This window comes from Diadema setosum, chromosome 19 (assembly GCF_964275005.1).
Source record: "Diadema setosum chromosome 19, eeDiaSeto1, whole genome shotgun sequence".
NCBI lineage: Eukaryota > Metazoa > Echinodermata > Echinoidea > Diadematoida > Diadematidae > Diadema > Diadema setosum.
In genome coordinates, this window is record NC_092703.1 from 12,388,139 (window position 1) to 12,404,724 (window position 16,586).

General features: G+C 35.8%; 1 protein-coding gene across 1 annotated transcript; it reads left to right on the top strand.

Annotated features, from left to right (window-relative positions):
* Window positions 1–348: 348 nt before the first annotated feature.
* On the top strand, window positions 349–3,465 carry LOC140242274 (uncharacterized). The gene is made up of 3 exons (XM_072322018.1): window positions 349–394; window positions 1,208–2,200; window positions 3,452–3,465. The coding sequence occupies exons 1-3, from the start codon at window positions 349–351 to the stop codon at window positions 3,463–3,465; spliced, it is 1,053 nt and encodes a 350-aa protein (XP_072178119.1).
* The last annotated feature ends 13,121 nt before the right edge of the window (window positions 3,466–16,586 follow it).

The following is a 16,586-nucleotide window of genomic DNA, read 5'->3' on the forward strand; positions in this document are numbered from 1 at the left end:
CTTCATTCATTCATCGCAAAGAGCAGGGTGTTTAACCCGGTGAAGTGGTCCCACCTCACATCCGACTGGACCCCATGGAAGACCAGCTTAGCGTAGCTGAATATGGGCTATCCAGACATCTTCACAGATGGAAATGTACAAACAATAAAAATCAATGCATGGTAATTAACCAGTCAGATTGCAGAGATTCTGAAGCCCATTTCATAAACTGTAATATTTACGTCAACGTATTATCCCTCTTCGTTTTTCCTCGTAGCTCCCCTTGTATCGTACCTGTATCGTAGGATACCTCGCCATCTTCTCATCACGGGAGCTGTTGTAAATACACTTGGTTTGGTCTTGGCTAGCATGGCAAGGAATAGTGCGGAACTGACAGCTGCCCTATCATTGGCAGGTAAGGTTGGAAACTAGTGTTAAATTATTGATTCAGTGGCGGATCAAGAGGGGGGGGGCGCACCGGGCGCGCTTCCCCTCTTTATTTTGATTAAAACAAAAGAAATAAAAAAAAATGGGGGGGGGATGCGTGTGCCTCTCCTCTCTAATATTGCAAAGGCGCCTCCCCTTTATGTAATTCCTGGATCCGCCCCTGTGATTTGCTTCATTCTTCAAATGCATCCATTCCTCTTCCCCTTCAAATGCAATCACTGGGTTTTGTCCATCATAGCATAACTAACTCTCCTGTCTTTACTATGACTTTGTGCGGACATACACTGAATACACAATGTCATTCGAAAATAATCAAGCAAGCACTTTGTGTGTAGATAGCAACAAATCGCATAATCCTTTGTCATACACATAGAAGAACCAATGAAGATATCAGTTCTTTTAGAAGACAAACGCTTATAGAATCTAACCACGAAATACGGAGATAATTGTTCGAAATCCATATGCCTTTATTAACGCAAATGCTTTGTGCAATCAAAATCCATGCACCGACCCACAATTTTTTTTTTCAAAATTAGACGCTTCGACGTTTGAATGATAAATGCCATGTTAAAGTGTGTGTAAAGAATCATCGGAACAAATGAAAAATGATTGAAGCTCTGTTGTCTTTTGTGTTGTTCATTTGGGTTCTTTGTTGGCTTTTGGAAGGGGGGAAGTTGCGGTTGTTTCGTTTGTTGGTTTGTTCGTGGGAGGGTGTCTTTATTAACTTTTTTAACGGGGGCGTCTTTATTAATCTGTTTTGTTTTATTTTTTGTCTTTTCAGGAAGCGGGGTCGGCATTGTATATATGTCTGGACTTCTTGAACTGCGTCGTCTGCCTGAAGAACGCTATGGGCTCTATCTCGGCCTAGGGTCCGCAGGCTTTCCCGCAGGAATGTTTGTTGTCCCACTCATCGGCGACCTCCTGATGCAGACTTACGGCTGGCGAGGAGCCATGTTGATTGTTGGGGGTCTCACGGCTTATGTTATCCCTTTGAGCATGCTGAATCAACCTCAAATAGGGGGTGCCTCATGCAGTACTACGAACCGGGAACATAGCAACGGAGATTATGGAATTGAGGAAGATGAAATCGCCGGTCAGAGCAGTCCTAATATTTCAACCCATTGCTGTGGTCCTGCAAGTATTGATACTACGAATTCTGACGACCAGATGTCGACTCGTGGAGATACCAAACAGACGACAGAAATAAGCATGGATGGTTTAAGCGACGAAAGGACAGAACTGTTGAGGGAAGAGCCGGATTCAAGTTCACAGGGTAACATACCAAGAAGACTGGAAAGATGGGCTCAAACAGTTAAAGAGTCTGACTTCTGCACCAGTCTAGACCTTGTTTTATTCATGATTTTTTCTACCTTCCACACAATTACTTACAGTGGCTGGCACACCTTCCTAATACCTCGAGCTGTCGAACGAGGAATGCCCGTCCTCCTAGCCATCACACTCAGCTTCTCTGCCGGTCTGGCAAATGTTGTTGGTCGGATTGGTATAGGGGTTTTCAAGGACAGATTTGGCAGAGCTATGGACACCATTCTCTTCTTGACATTCTTATTGGCCCTAAGTCTTCTCTGCGATGTATTTGTAAACAACTTTGCAGTCACGTTTATCATGTCATGCATCGAGGCGTTTTCCCTCGCGAGTCGCGCCGTCCTAGCTATCTCAGTCGTAAAGGAGATAGCTCCGAGGAGCTACGAAACTGCCCTGGCTCTGCAAGTCTTGATACTCGGATTAGGCAGCATGCTGGGCTCATACCTTGGAGGTAGGTTAGTGACGTATACATTCTTGCGAACAGCTTGATTCCTTCTCATTCATTCTGATTCAAGTTGATGAATTTTTTGTTCAAATAAGACCAGACAAACAGAAGGGAATTCCACGAATATCTAAACGGAAACAAGAGTGACTGAAATATTTCCAAACAGAGAATCAAACCTTTACGTATGACAGGCCGCGCAACATGAAATAAACAAAATATTTGCTAGTGAGTCTGCTCATGAAATCCCCGTTAAAAAAAAAAAAAGAAAAAGGATCATAATTTATGTTCATAAACATTACGCGCAGTTTCACACGGACTTCTTCAGGCTTTATACGACTTTCGGTCGCACAACTGATCGACTTTGCCTCCGAAATAAATCACAATAACCTCAGAATAAACACGCTTGTTTATCTCAGATCCAAACTCGGTTAGTCAATCAGAGAAATCTCATTGAAGGATTCCAACACAGACCATCGATGTTACCTCTATTCTGTTATCACTATACGTCATGCTTATGAATTCTCAGCTGACAATGATATATTGTCAGCTAAGATTATGTATATATATATACACACACACAAGAAAAAACACTTTATCTGAATGTACATGTCATACATAATTGTAAACATATATATATATATATATAGAGAGAGAGAGAGAGAGAATGAGAGAGAGAGAGATTATGATGTACTATACACCACGAAGATAAAGTCGATTTTTTTTTTTTACAGAACGCTTATCTGTACAGGATTTATGATCATTATATCTTTAACCACAAGCAATCATCTAAATTAAAAAAAAAATCATTTTCATCGACTAAACGGCTTTATAAGGTTAAGAATAGAATTCCCTTTACTCTTTTTCCCCCTTTTTGGAGGCGCACACAGTCAGTTATTAAATTGTATTGTAACACTGCATCACATGTATTATGTTTTCTTCTTCTTCTTCTTTGACTGTAATTTTGGATTTGCATTGTCCTCATGGCATGCTATTGTGTTTTCTAGTCTTTTTGTATGAATAGCACCAGTGTGCTTAGGAACTCCAGTATAAAAATTCATGTAAATGTAATTATTGTTATTATAAATATTATTATTATTATTATTATTATTATTATCATTATTATTATTATTATTATCATCATTATTATCATTATCATCATCATCATCATCATTGTTATCATTATTTATTATTATTGTTATTATTATTACAATTACTATTACTATTATTACTTAACTTATACTTTTTTTGTATCTGCAGGAGAGGTGAGGTGAACCTTGAACCTAACTGCCATCAGATTACGGCCTACATGCTGCACTCTGCATTATGTTAGAAAATTAGAAATTAGAAAATTAGAAATAAAAAAAATAGACGCAAGCGAAATTCCAACTATACTTCTCTGATTGTGTTTATGTCTTTTTTTTTTTTTTGGGGGGGGGGGAGTTATCGCCTTTTTTAATTATTTGTTTGTCTGTTTCTTGGCCCTCTTTTTGTTTTTTGTTTTTTCTCACAAAGGAAACTGCCGGGAGTATTGTGTCCTTTGGGTAACACACTTATCGGAAGTTTCTGAAATTGCAGACTTTGATCCCAATATGCACAGCGCCATGAGCACATCGTGTGGGATGGTACAAGAATGTGGGCAATTAAAGGGTTATAGGGCTTTATACAGCATACATTTAAAACAGTAGTTTAACACTTAAACAAAATACTTTTATGATTATACTTTCGCCAAGAGTGAATGATGGAAACCTTTTAGAGATTTTAGTGTAAGGACGTTCTTCCTCACGTATGGAAAAATACAGGGCACTCCTGTTGTAACCAACACAGTTATACCGAAATTCCAGTCAAAACAAAGTAAACTTTCAGGCCTTAACATTATCCACTCTTTATATTTTATTGCTTATTTCTTCGGTTATAACGAAATTCCGATATAACGAAAGAAAACTGCCGGTCCCGATGTATTCATTATAACGGGAGTCCATTGTATAAGATAGTAAACTTTAAACTCCTTTTTTCCCCCATATCCAGGTTTTGTTGCAGATAAATTCAGGAGTTACAACGCTTCGTTCATATTATTCTTGTTCGTCGAAGTCGTGCTACTCGCCTATATCTTTCTGATTCGGTACCCTCGCAGACAGCATTGATGTGGACTGCGTAACAGGAAAGGACGTCGTTACTTCTATGACGTACATTCAGTGTGCGTAAATGAAACCAATTATTTCTATTCTGCTGTTTGATTCTTTCTATTAATTTTCATTCTTCTATTCTATATGTGACCCTGCACCTCACAACAAACAAAAAGTCGCCAGACATGAATTTTTAGTTAAGACCATATTCTGAAAGAGCAGACTTTAAGCTTTAAAATGATGTATAATTCAAATCAAATGGACTCTCCTAACCTATCTAAATATTGGAAAGAAAGCACAAACTCAGGAAAAGTGTGAACTGAGAAAAGAGGCTCTGAAGTACAGTGTCTATTCAAGCGCTTAATCTTTACCAAACCGTGCTGGCTGTGCGATGAATGGGACAAAAAACAGGAAGTAAAGCACCAGAGTAACAACAATGAAGGGATTATCAGATTAAACTGAAATTAAGCATGCAGGTAAGCAGGTTTTTCAGAAATGAAAAAGGGATTCCAAAGACACATCTAATCACACTATTTTACCAAAAATGTTCGAGATAAACTGCTAAAAAACACACTTTCCTACCCGTTTTATGATACCAAAGTTTAGCATAATGTAAAAGAAGACCCGCTCTTTAAGAAAATATGAAAAAGTCAAGTTCGGCTAGGTTGACCCATTTCACTTATTTTCAGTCCTCATGCAAAATCAGTGTGTGCGACTTTATGTTCGTTTTGAGGTGCACGGTCACATATTTACCCGGGGGCAATTGTTCTCTACGGTTAATTACCCTGATACTCTAATTTCATTATTTGTCGTTCGTTGCAACTATGAATTAGACATATAAACACTAACATTTATGATAGGCACCATGTGCGAGTCTTATAAGTGCAATTCTTTAATTCATATTTCCTAATTGTCACATTTCTATTCTCTTCTATGTTTGTATTAGACAATTTACACATTCAGTTCTTGATGTGTCTATTATTTCCTCGTAATATGTAAAGGGAATTTAAGGACGTTCCTCAGTTAAAGTGAAGTCCATGTCATTTTCTTCAAACTTTCCATACCGTAACTTTGACCCATCCGAAGCTCAAATATGTAAATAAAACCACAGGTATTTCTTCTACGGGACTTTGAAGAATGTGACAATCTGCCGTCCAGTACCAAAATGATAGCATTACTGGATCAAGACCATGATTGGCAACAAGATCTGCAATGACACATCTAAATCCCCATAATTCTTTCACAATCCACGTTATTTTCTCCAAATTTGCAAGAATTGCCGAGAGAGGTACCCAAAACGAGGAAAAGGTTTTAAAGTTCTTGAGCAAGCAGCGCCCTCACCCGGCAGAAACACACCGAAATCTCTCAAATCCTTGTCCGGAATGTTTTCTGTTAGGGTTGAGCTAAAGGACAAGGTTCATAAAACTTTTGCTGTACATTCAAAACCCATATCTTTTTCACGAAACTTGACCAAATTGTAGAAGAAGGCTTACTAATTCCAGAAAAATAATAAAAAGTGGGGGTTCATGTGTTCGTTTTTGTGCTAGCAGTGACTAGACATATCAGACACGGGGTTGTAAATGGCGCTGTAAGATATGAAGCCGATCTCCGCTAGAATGGATGCGAAGATTGCCGAAGCATAGAGCTGTCCTCAAAAGTATACTGCGGGTGGATTATAGATACTCTTTCTTTTGTACGGGTTGTAAGGCCCTCAAGATCCGAGCTTGATGTTTATGAATGATTTGCTGTGTTGACCCACGCTTGTATCAACACCCACATGTACATACGGACTATCATCACGTATACGTTAGCCTGGGTCCAGACCCTTTGCCAACTGGACTCCGCGGAGACGAAGTCGCCGCCTTTCCCAGTTTTCAACGATTAGGGCATCATTATCATGAATAGCGAAATAGTACGAGCAGAGGGTCTGGAAGCCAGACTACGTATACGTGTATGAACGGTACGATACTCGTTTACGTGAACGTGCTGTATACGCAATATCCTGACCGCCCATTCCGAACCCGTTCCTATATAATATACCTGCTGAACAAGATAATAACAGCCCATGTCCTTTTAAAACAAAATAATTATGAACATGGGTAGGAACTCGTACCTGAATAAAGCTAAAGTAAAAGTATGGCTGAGTGAGCCGTTTTAGTAGCAGTAACATCTCTTTTCTAATGACTAAACAAGTTAACTATACCTATACTACAGCTTGATTAGAGTTTATTTTTCAATATATATATACATATATGTCGGTTTGTCTGTGTGTGTGTGCAATTATGTGCATACATATGCTATTAGACATTAGGAAAAAAAATAACACACCACTGAGTAAAACATTTTATTTTTTTCCAAAGCATGATTCTTATTCAGGCGTAACATGCATCTGTCGATGTCTGGCCACTAAATTTCCAAAAGGGTATCTTTTGGTGGCCCGAGCAGGCAGCTACATTATTCAAAATGAATCTTTATACTTCCTTTTAATTCGGGCCACCAAAATTTCAATATCTGAATATTTTTGTTGCCCCGACGGGGTATACCAGAGGGGGAAAAAAGTTAGTGTCCAGCCCGGTCGTATTAAGCCTCAAAAAAAAAAAGAGTCTTTCATTGTTAATATATAAACATTAAAAGTACTATTAAGTGTTGATTTTATACAGGTTTACACATTTTCTCTTGCGACATTTGATGATGTCTTATTTTCAACGAGGACTTGGGGTAAAAGATAAGGAGCTTTATTGGAGTACTGATGTGAGGATTATGACTAGGGTTACTGTTATGTTTTGGAATAGAACTTATGCTTGGCTTATCCAGTGTGAAGATATTTCCGTTGTTGCAGAAGCAAATGTCATGGAACCGTTGATATAATGTGTATCGCAATCAAAACGAAAGCTATTCAACAGACATTGCATCTGGACCGAATTTTGTTCCTTGTGATAATCGTTTTCACTACTATTATGAAATTTTTTTACATTTAATCCTGATATTTGTGTCATAGGTTTATACACATGGCTCACCTCCCTGCTGGAAGTTAATAATGTCAAATATTATGGACTTTCATTTTCTCATTATTTTGATTTTGATGAGAAACTTTCATGTTTTACCTTGGCCAACACACTAATGTCATTAACCTAAACTCAGTCATTGTATTGTAACTATTGCAATTTTTCTGATTTCTATTTTTACCGTGTATTCTTATTTGATTCTCTTTCAATAGCATATGAGAAACATGAGAATAGTTTAGTCTTGAGCATGTCTTTATTTTTACTTGAAACTGATTGCTTAAGTGGACTATTGTTTCAGTTGTTATAAATAACGTTGATATAACAGAATAATTTTCTTTGTCCCAACATTTAGAGTTTTTGTCTAATTTCACTGTCTTTTCATTCTCCATAATACACAAAAGTAGTTTTACTTGGTCTGAAGACTTTGTCATGGAATACAAAAACGGGACTTGAAACTGGCTGTTGGATTGAACTAATTCTCCTTACCATATTTGCCTATTTTGATTTTCCCGTCTGTACAGGGACACAAAGTGATATTTTCCTAAATTTTGTTTTGTAGGATATTTATATTATGTTTATTGCACATGGTAGAACTATGAAATCATAAAGCAAAGCTGTCAGAGTACAGTACGTGTGACGTGTTGATTAACTGTCAAGAAGAGTCTCTGAAGTATATTAAAAAAAAAATGAACTCACCCCTTTATGTGCTCTCGTGTATTCTCCTGATCTGCAGTTCCTACATTTTAAGTAAATATGACAGTTGTTCAGAAGTCAATAAAACAATTCTCTGTCAGAACATTATCTTTTTTTCTGTGTATATATTAAGGTGTTATAGATCGTAAAAAGTGTCTGTTTATCTTTCAACAATCACAGATTTATGGATAATTTAAAGTCTCATTTTAGTGCTTCTGAGCTCTCAGGCCGCAAAACATAGATTCAAACACACGCAGCAACTTGTCCTGTCATTATCTCCTCAAAAAAAAAAAATATATATACACTTTATATACAAAACATACATCACTTTTATTTGACAATAGATAACCCAAAATGTCAATATGGATTAAGTACTTTGAGAAGGCCAAGGCATTTTGCCTGGATCGTGCGCCGAAGGTTTTTCATAGATACCTATAGCATGAAATGTTGGTCATTTCTTTATAATACCTTTAATGTAATATTTTTGTTATTGAATAATTACATCTTCCTCATACTTGCGCTGTTCTTGAGTTTGTTTGTTTGTTGTTGTTGTGGGTTGTTGTTGTGGGTTGTTGTTGTTGTTTTGTTTTTTTGTTTTTGTTTTTTTTTTGGGGGGGGGATTTCAAAATCTATACTTGGTATCAAACCATCAAATCCACACAATTAAGCGATGAAAAACACAATTACGTTTCCCTTTCCCAGTGCACTGAAACTGCTGATACATTTCAGCATCATTTTAGGACTTTTAGAATCATTCCACACATTGACAACGAAATTGATCTTAAAACAAATAATTGTATTGTTCGTCAATATTTACATGCACTCCGTGACTAGTTTCCGAAATGACTGCTGAATAATAATTCGTGTTTGTAGATCAACCTTTCCTGAGTAACTAACTATACACATTATTTTGTTAACGTCTGCAGGACGTGCCATCAATGTTTTACTAACTGTGTTTCAACAAATTATTGGATCTTGAAAATCCAACAATTCTTAGATCAGATCAAAGTTTTGGGGGAAAATTAACTTAACTGTGACAGCGTGACAACATGACGTGATTTCACTAATGGAACGTAGAAGTCGTAATAGTTGTATATCATTACATTTCGTATTCATTTGAATTCCTATTTATATAAATCAAATCAATAGCTTGCATATGTGACACACTGCATGGACTCCTAAATAGACATTGCGGAAATGGGCGTTTTGTGACTCTCTTTCGATTTTTTTTTGTCAATGTAACTGAAATGAATATGGGTTTTTATACGAGGGCTTGGAATAAGAACTCATAAGAATTATACGTGTATGTTATTTTCCTATCGTCGCACAAGAAGCAGTGTTGAACGATATCAACAGTCGTACTTTAAGGGTCTACGTGGGGACTAGAAGCTAAAATGATAACCGCGTTGTCTGGCTGTGAGCCGAACCAATGAAAACTATTAAAAAAAAAAAAAGATATATGATACCAAAACGAAACATTCTCATTAATCTTTTTTGTGTTACCGGAATAGACGGGAATAAAGATCAAGAGATATTTTCACTATTGATGGAAGCAAAGACGGTAGCACTATAACAATAAAGCTGAGCAACCAATCTCCAAATCAACATTTACAAGCCCCATAGTACGATATCGGCAAGTGATGATTTGATGATAGATGTTAAGGGAGTGACTACTACTGTGGTACTTGACGTCGTATGATCATCTTTTTTATCGAACCTTTCTACCAGAACTTTTGGGCTTAAGACATGCGCTAAAGTGAGTTATCATTCCTAATGTTATCATTATTCATATCATCATCATTATTTTTGTATTTTGGTTACTGTTATTATTATCTGTGTTATCATTATTATCATAAACACAATTATTATTATCATTATTACTATTTTCATCAATAATGATAATAGTATTAGTATTAGTAGTAGTAGTAGTAGTAGTAGTAATAGTAGTAGTAGTAGTAGTAGAAGTGTTATTATCATCATCATCATCACCGTCATCATTGTCAATACTGTTCTTATTTTCGCTATTGTCATTATTATCTACATTTTTGTAAATGTTCATTAATACTTGGAAAAGTATGGATACGGCTCTGAATTCCAGTACAGTCATTATACACTCGGACAAGATGACAGGATCGAGCCCCTGTTCTTTTGATACAAGATGTGAAAGTGGGTGCCTGGACATTAAAGCTAAAAGTAATAGCAAGGCTAAGGAACCGTTTTAGCTAAGATTATTTTCTATTGAACATCGAAATTTATGACTACATTGCGATGGATGTTTGTTCTGCAGCATATTGGAATGTATGTATATATATATATATATATACATATATATATATATATATATATATATATATATATATTTGTATAAATATATATATATATTTGTATAAATATATATATATATATATATATATATATATATATATATATATACATATATATATATATATATATATTTATATAAATATATATATGTATATATATATACATATATATATATATATACATACATATATTATACATGTGTGTGTGTGTGTGTTCGTGCAATTAGTATCATGTGTACATGCATATATATTGGTATTAGACAACTAGAAAAATAACATTTAATTTTTTATATTTTCTTTAACATTTTTGGTTCTCAAAATTTCATATACAATTATTTTTGTTGTCCGGACATGCAACCAGAGTGACGTCAAACCCAGTCTTTTTGATCCACAAAAAGTCCTACATTTTGTATAGACATGAAATAGACAATGAAGTGTAGATTTTTGCAATTTAACAGAGACTGTTCAACCGACATTGCTTCTAGGCCCAATTTAGTTCCATTTTGTTTCATTATGATCATTGATATCAAATTTCATTTTATTCGTTATTATTTTTTCCAGCTTTAATGTGACTGTTAAACGCATCTCAAAAATGTTATCTTAAAGAGTTTAAAGGTCCAAAAATTAGAACCATTCCACGTGATCAAAAGAAACAGTTTATTCATTCTGCTTAGAAATAAATGGAGAGTAGCTAAGAATAACAAAAAACCATTCCACATGATGTAACGAAAAAAAAAATCATTCCGCTCAGTAATGAATGAATAGTTAAGAATCAGTTGTCGTTGTTGACTGACTTTTTCCATTCCCATATAAATTTCCATCCTCTTCCCCCCATAGACAGGACGCATTTCTTCTGACACTGCGTCATTCAAGTTGTGCTGTGTCGAGGGAGTAGAATCTGCAGCAGGGATAGCACAGTTCAATTTTGTGACATCGCCTATAACGACATCGAGGTATAAAAAGAACATTAATGCGTCTTTTGTGCAGCAATAGTCATACTCCTCAACTCAAGGTGGCGCTATTTTCTTGTTCAAACCAAGACGACATCACCCATTCTGTGCTCTTCCTATAAAGCAAATTATAAGCATGTCGACGACTGCATTCATTGTGCTCATGGTGTTGCTACTACTGACGGCATTTACCCGAGACAAATATATACATGATAACGAGGACAACCGGAAGGGATCACGAAAAAATAGTCCAGTGATATTCAGTGAAAACACACATGGACAATTGCAATCACCTACATCTTATGAGTCAGGCACCTCACAGATCATTTTTAATGTTCTCGTTTTCTTGATTATGATCAACACTGTACTCTTGGTGTCCACATTATTCTCATTCATTTGTCTTGTTTTGTGTAACTGTCATGAACCATATTTGCCTCTAATAGCCTTATCAATAAAGACTATGTTGGTCATTTCCACAGTCGCATTGATATTACGAGGTTTATATCTTCCATAAATTAAATCTTTAGAAGGTATCCGTTATCATGTTAGATAAAAGCATGTGTGGAAAGGTTGCGGTTCAAGTTTACCCCGTTTGTTTTTGCTGTTGCTGTTGTTTTAATCGATCGACGTGTCTTGTAACTAAGAATGATATGTATGTCACATCACGTACAAAATAAAAGCAAGTCAGTCGTATCGTCCCAAATCACATTAAGGTTTCTTCTTCATCTTGTTCTACCTTTTTAATATGTCCGCTCTTTTGTAGTTTTTCGGGTATATGTACCCAATCCCTATATTCACAATATCATTCAAGGGTGCGTCTTATTACTACTATACATCCTGGAAATCTGTTTGCTTGTGTCCACGATGGCGTGTGTTGCAGTTTCATTTTCTTTTGTTTCTCTTTTCTCTTTTTTTCGTTCTTTCTTATTATTTCATTTCATGTCAGTTGACACTGGTTTCTTTGATTTTGTTTCTTATATTTGTTTGTAGTTTCATGAAGCCATTATTTGCTTTTTATGTATTTCTGAGGGTCCCATATCGTACAAGCTTGGCTTTTTAGTGGGACCCTCCATTTCCATTCCCAACCGTGTAATATGCATATGTATATACCTTATAAATGCAATTATGTCGTTAATCATCATCACATGTATCTTGTTGATGTACGTTTATCGAAATTACTACAAATTTGTTTTGTTTATGCATTGAACATAATTTCTCCTGTTTATTTAATGGAAATGAAAAATAAAGTTGAACTTGAACTTGAACCTATCGCAACAGATGCCATTTTATTTTCATCAAGGATGTTTTGAAATGTTCTTCCACAGGCAGTGGCGTATCTAGGGTAAAAAGCGCCCGGGGCAAGCGCGAAAATTGCGCCCCTAATTTCTGAAAAAGTGTTCAACCCAAACCCCATCCCGGTAGGGTCTCTAAAAAAGTCCACATGATATGCTTTTTCAAACACTTAAAAGGAGTCTTTTGAGGGTGATTTAAGTGTAATAAATTTTGATGAATTTTGGCGAGCGAGCGCAGCGAGCGAGCCGAAAATTTTTGTATTTCAGCTTACAAAAAATGGAATTCTTGTCATTTTGGGGTTATTAAATCTTACAATTCTAATCAAGATATAGTGACGGCCTTATAGATAACGATTTATGCCAACAAACATAGGACTTGAAAAAAATACTCTTAATCAGTACGAGCAAGTGAGCCGAAATTTGTATATTTCCGCGTCATCATTACGTTTTGTTCTTATCTTGTTTGATTTGGGTTTTTTTGCGCCCCCCCCCCCCCCCCCCATGTACGTTCGCAACCGTTGGCGTCCTCTTTTATCGGATCCATTCGGCGATCGCTTCAGAACGAAAGAAATTGCAGCCGCTGCTCTGTGTAACATTTGCCTGCTAAATATAAAATGACATGTGTGAACACAATAGACATTGTCATTTTGTCCGCGTCATCATCACGTTTTGATCTTATCTTCTTTTTCTTTTATATAAATTTTGGCGAGCGAGCGCAGCGAGCGAGCCGAAAATTTTTGTATTTCAGCCTACAAAACATGGAATTCTTGTCATTTTTTCGTTATTCAATCTTACAATTCTAATCAAGATGTAGTGAGGGCCTTATAGATAACGATTTATACCAACAAACTGAGGACTTAAAAAATACTCTAAATTAGTACGCGCGAGTGAGCCGAAATATGTAAATTTCCGCGTCATCATCATGTTTTGTTCTTAACTTTTTTGGATAAATTTTGGTGAGCGAGCGCAGCGAGCGAGCCGAAAATTTATTGTATTTCACCTTTTAATACAAAACATGGAATTCTTGTCATTTCTTCAAATCAAGATATAGTGACGGCCTTGTTGATAACGATTCAACAAACTGGGGACTTGAAAAAATACTCTTAATTAGTACAAGCGAGTGAGCCGAAATTCGTATATTTCCGCGTCATCATTACGTTTTGTTCTTATCTTGTTTGATTTGGTGGGGGTTTTTTGCGCCCCCCCCCCCCTCTTCAGAAAGAAAAAAATTGCAGTCGCTGCTCCGTTTAACATTTTGACTGCTAAATATAAAATGACATGTGTGAACACAATCACGACATTGTCATTTTTTCTGTGTCATTATCACGTTTAGTTCTGATCTTCTTTTTTGATATAAATTTTGGCGAGCGAGCGCAGCGAGCGAACCGAAAATTTTTGTATTTCAGCTTACAAAACATGGAATTCTTGTGTGAACACAATAAACATTGTCATTTTGTCCCTCCCCCCCCCCCCCCGGTCCGGGCGAGGTTTTTTTTTTTTTTTCTTCTTCTTCTTCTTCTTCTTCTTCATCTTCTTTTTCTTTCTTTTTCTTCTTTTTTTTTCCTTCTTCTTTTTTTTTTTTCGTTTTTTCGTTTTTGGCGCCCCCGGGGAGTGGCGCCCGGGGCACGTGCCCCCCTTGCCCCCCCCCCCCCTAGATACGCCACTGTAACCACAGGTCAATTTACAGTGATGTGGATATACATTGTAGGTACACTTTGGTATTTCGTATTGTACATATCGTGAGTGAGGTCATGTAAGGAGAACAAAATCATTATCATGACAATGACCACGAGTCTGCTGACTTTACACAGCAAAACGACTTTATTCTTACGCAGTTTCAACTCTTATACAAATACGAATAATACACGGCCATTTTTACCCTCTCTTAGTGCACGTGAGGATGGTTCAAAATCTAAATAGTTGCGTTTTAATAATTTAACCAAATATGAATAATATAAGACTGTGAAGGCCTCAAAAATTCATTTTCAGAGTAAAAGACGAATGCATCTAATGTTTATAGGGTGTATTGTAAGAAGGCATATTTTCTGCGTATTGTATTATGGTTCATTATGTTTAAAATTTCATTGCTTATAATTTTCAAAGCTTTTGTCTTCTACCCATTTAAGCTTTATCTTTGTTTTAACGAAGGGATACATGAAGCTTAAAATAAGATCTGAGAGTTTAAAATGCCTTGCAGTGTCCATTAATATTCTATAGATTACTCCTGAGATAACTCAAAACAACCAAATGAGTTGTGATATACTTTGCCATGTTGGTTTGTGCTTGACGATATTACTGTGTGTTCAGTCTTCAATGATTCTGACGACTTGTTAGACAGGTGAATATTTACATCCTTTATTTATTAGACTGTAAATATCGGACAATATAGTATACAGTGAGTTATATTAGACGAGATACTAGATACGTACACAAACATATATTCTGTTCTGAAAAAAATACCAGTCCCTGATGTTTTCCAGTTCCCATACATGTCACGTAAGAGACTGGTATATCAAAAAGTTCAGTGACCATTACAAAAGACTAAAGGTATCATTATCATGATATCAAAGTGAATGATTATGCAAATTTGGGATTATGACTGCATTTTGTGTCTTCTGTTTGTGAGTTAATACTATGAGTGCAAACGTTGTGAAACGTTTATTATGACGACACTATTTTTCTTCAGCGAACATCTTTCTCAGCAAGACACCAAGGACATGCAAATCTATAGGTTCAATGGGGATGGGTTGTAAAATCACTCAATGATTACAAAAGATGATCAGTGGGAGAGCATGCAGTTAACGACACAGATATCAAATGATTGTCTTGGAGAATAGTTTGTAGATTCAATTGATCCTTGGACATGTTGAAAATTTCATCATGAAGATCATGTCATTTATTTATTGATATCTTAATTTACCTTTTATTATTCATTCTTTTTTTCATATGTGGTAGCTCTAGATTAGCTTTCTCGAAGGAATACTTAAAAGAGTTTACAACTCTGCGCCATCAGAGATATTGCTATGAGTCATTACTGCTTGTTGATGGAATGGCAATGCTGATGATACCATGATTCATAGTGAACTGAACGCATTATTATCAAGTGCAATTAATGAATATACAAACTTTGACTCGCCACCACATGTCTTGACAAAGCATTTCGTCTTATTTCCATTCTTGAAAAGAATCTTTACATTTTCTCATCTCCAAAAAAAAAATGGTTAAAAAAGGGTCAGTTAAAAATTTGTCTTGTTATTTTTATTATTGTTATTATTATTATTATTATTATTATTATTATTATTATTATTATCATTATTAATATCATTATCATCATTATTATTATTATTATTATTATTATCAGTATTATTGTTATTGTTATTGTTATTGTTATTGTTGGTGTCATTATTTTCAGAATTCAAACTATTGAAAAATATGGTAGCATCATAAATGTAACAACATCTTTAAGGAGTTTAGATAATAATCATAGTACGAACAATTCGAAACTAACTCTATCTTTTTTTCACTAACCACGAAGGACTAGTGCTCATATTGGTGCAAGAAAAAAAAAAATCAGTCTGCTTACAGACGCTTTCGTAGCTCAGAGTCAATACTACTTTTTGCGAGTGGCCTGCACCGACTAAGTGTAACATGTGAGCTCTTGTAGTCGTGTTTATTGTTTGTTCGTTTGTATCTTTCTTCCCTTCCGTTTTTTTTTTTGTTTTTGTTTTTTTTTTTTTTTTGTTCCTCTTAACGAACTGTAAACAGATCCTATTGCATGCCTGGACAAGATGTTTTACCCACATGACGCAGAATGGTAAATGAAAACGTTGCAACGCCGGGTTCATAATTATGATTATTATCACTGAGATGATATCGATTGCTTTATTCTGCGCTACGTACTTGTTTCGTTTATAACTGGCTTGTAATAAAATTGTATTTGTTCACTTTTCTAAGTACTGACATATTTTGTTTTATTTTGTTTTGTTTTGTGTACAGACATGGGCA

What these genes read in the sequence shown, in the direction of transcription:
- LOC140242274 (XM_072322018.1), top strand. Translation starts at nt 349, where the DNA reads ATGGCAAGGAATAGTGCGGAACTGACAGCTGCCCTATCATTGGCAG. An exon ending in AGCTGCCCTATCATTGGCAG is followed by an intron (nt 395 to 1,207) that starts GTAAGGTTGGAA and finishes TTGTCTTTTCAG; the next exon opens with GAAGCGGGGTCGGCATTGTA.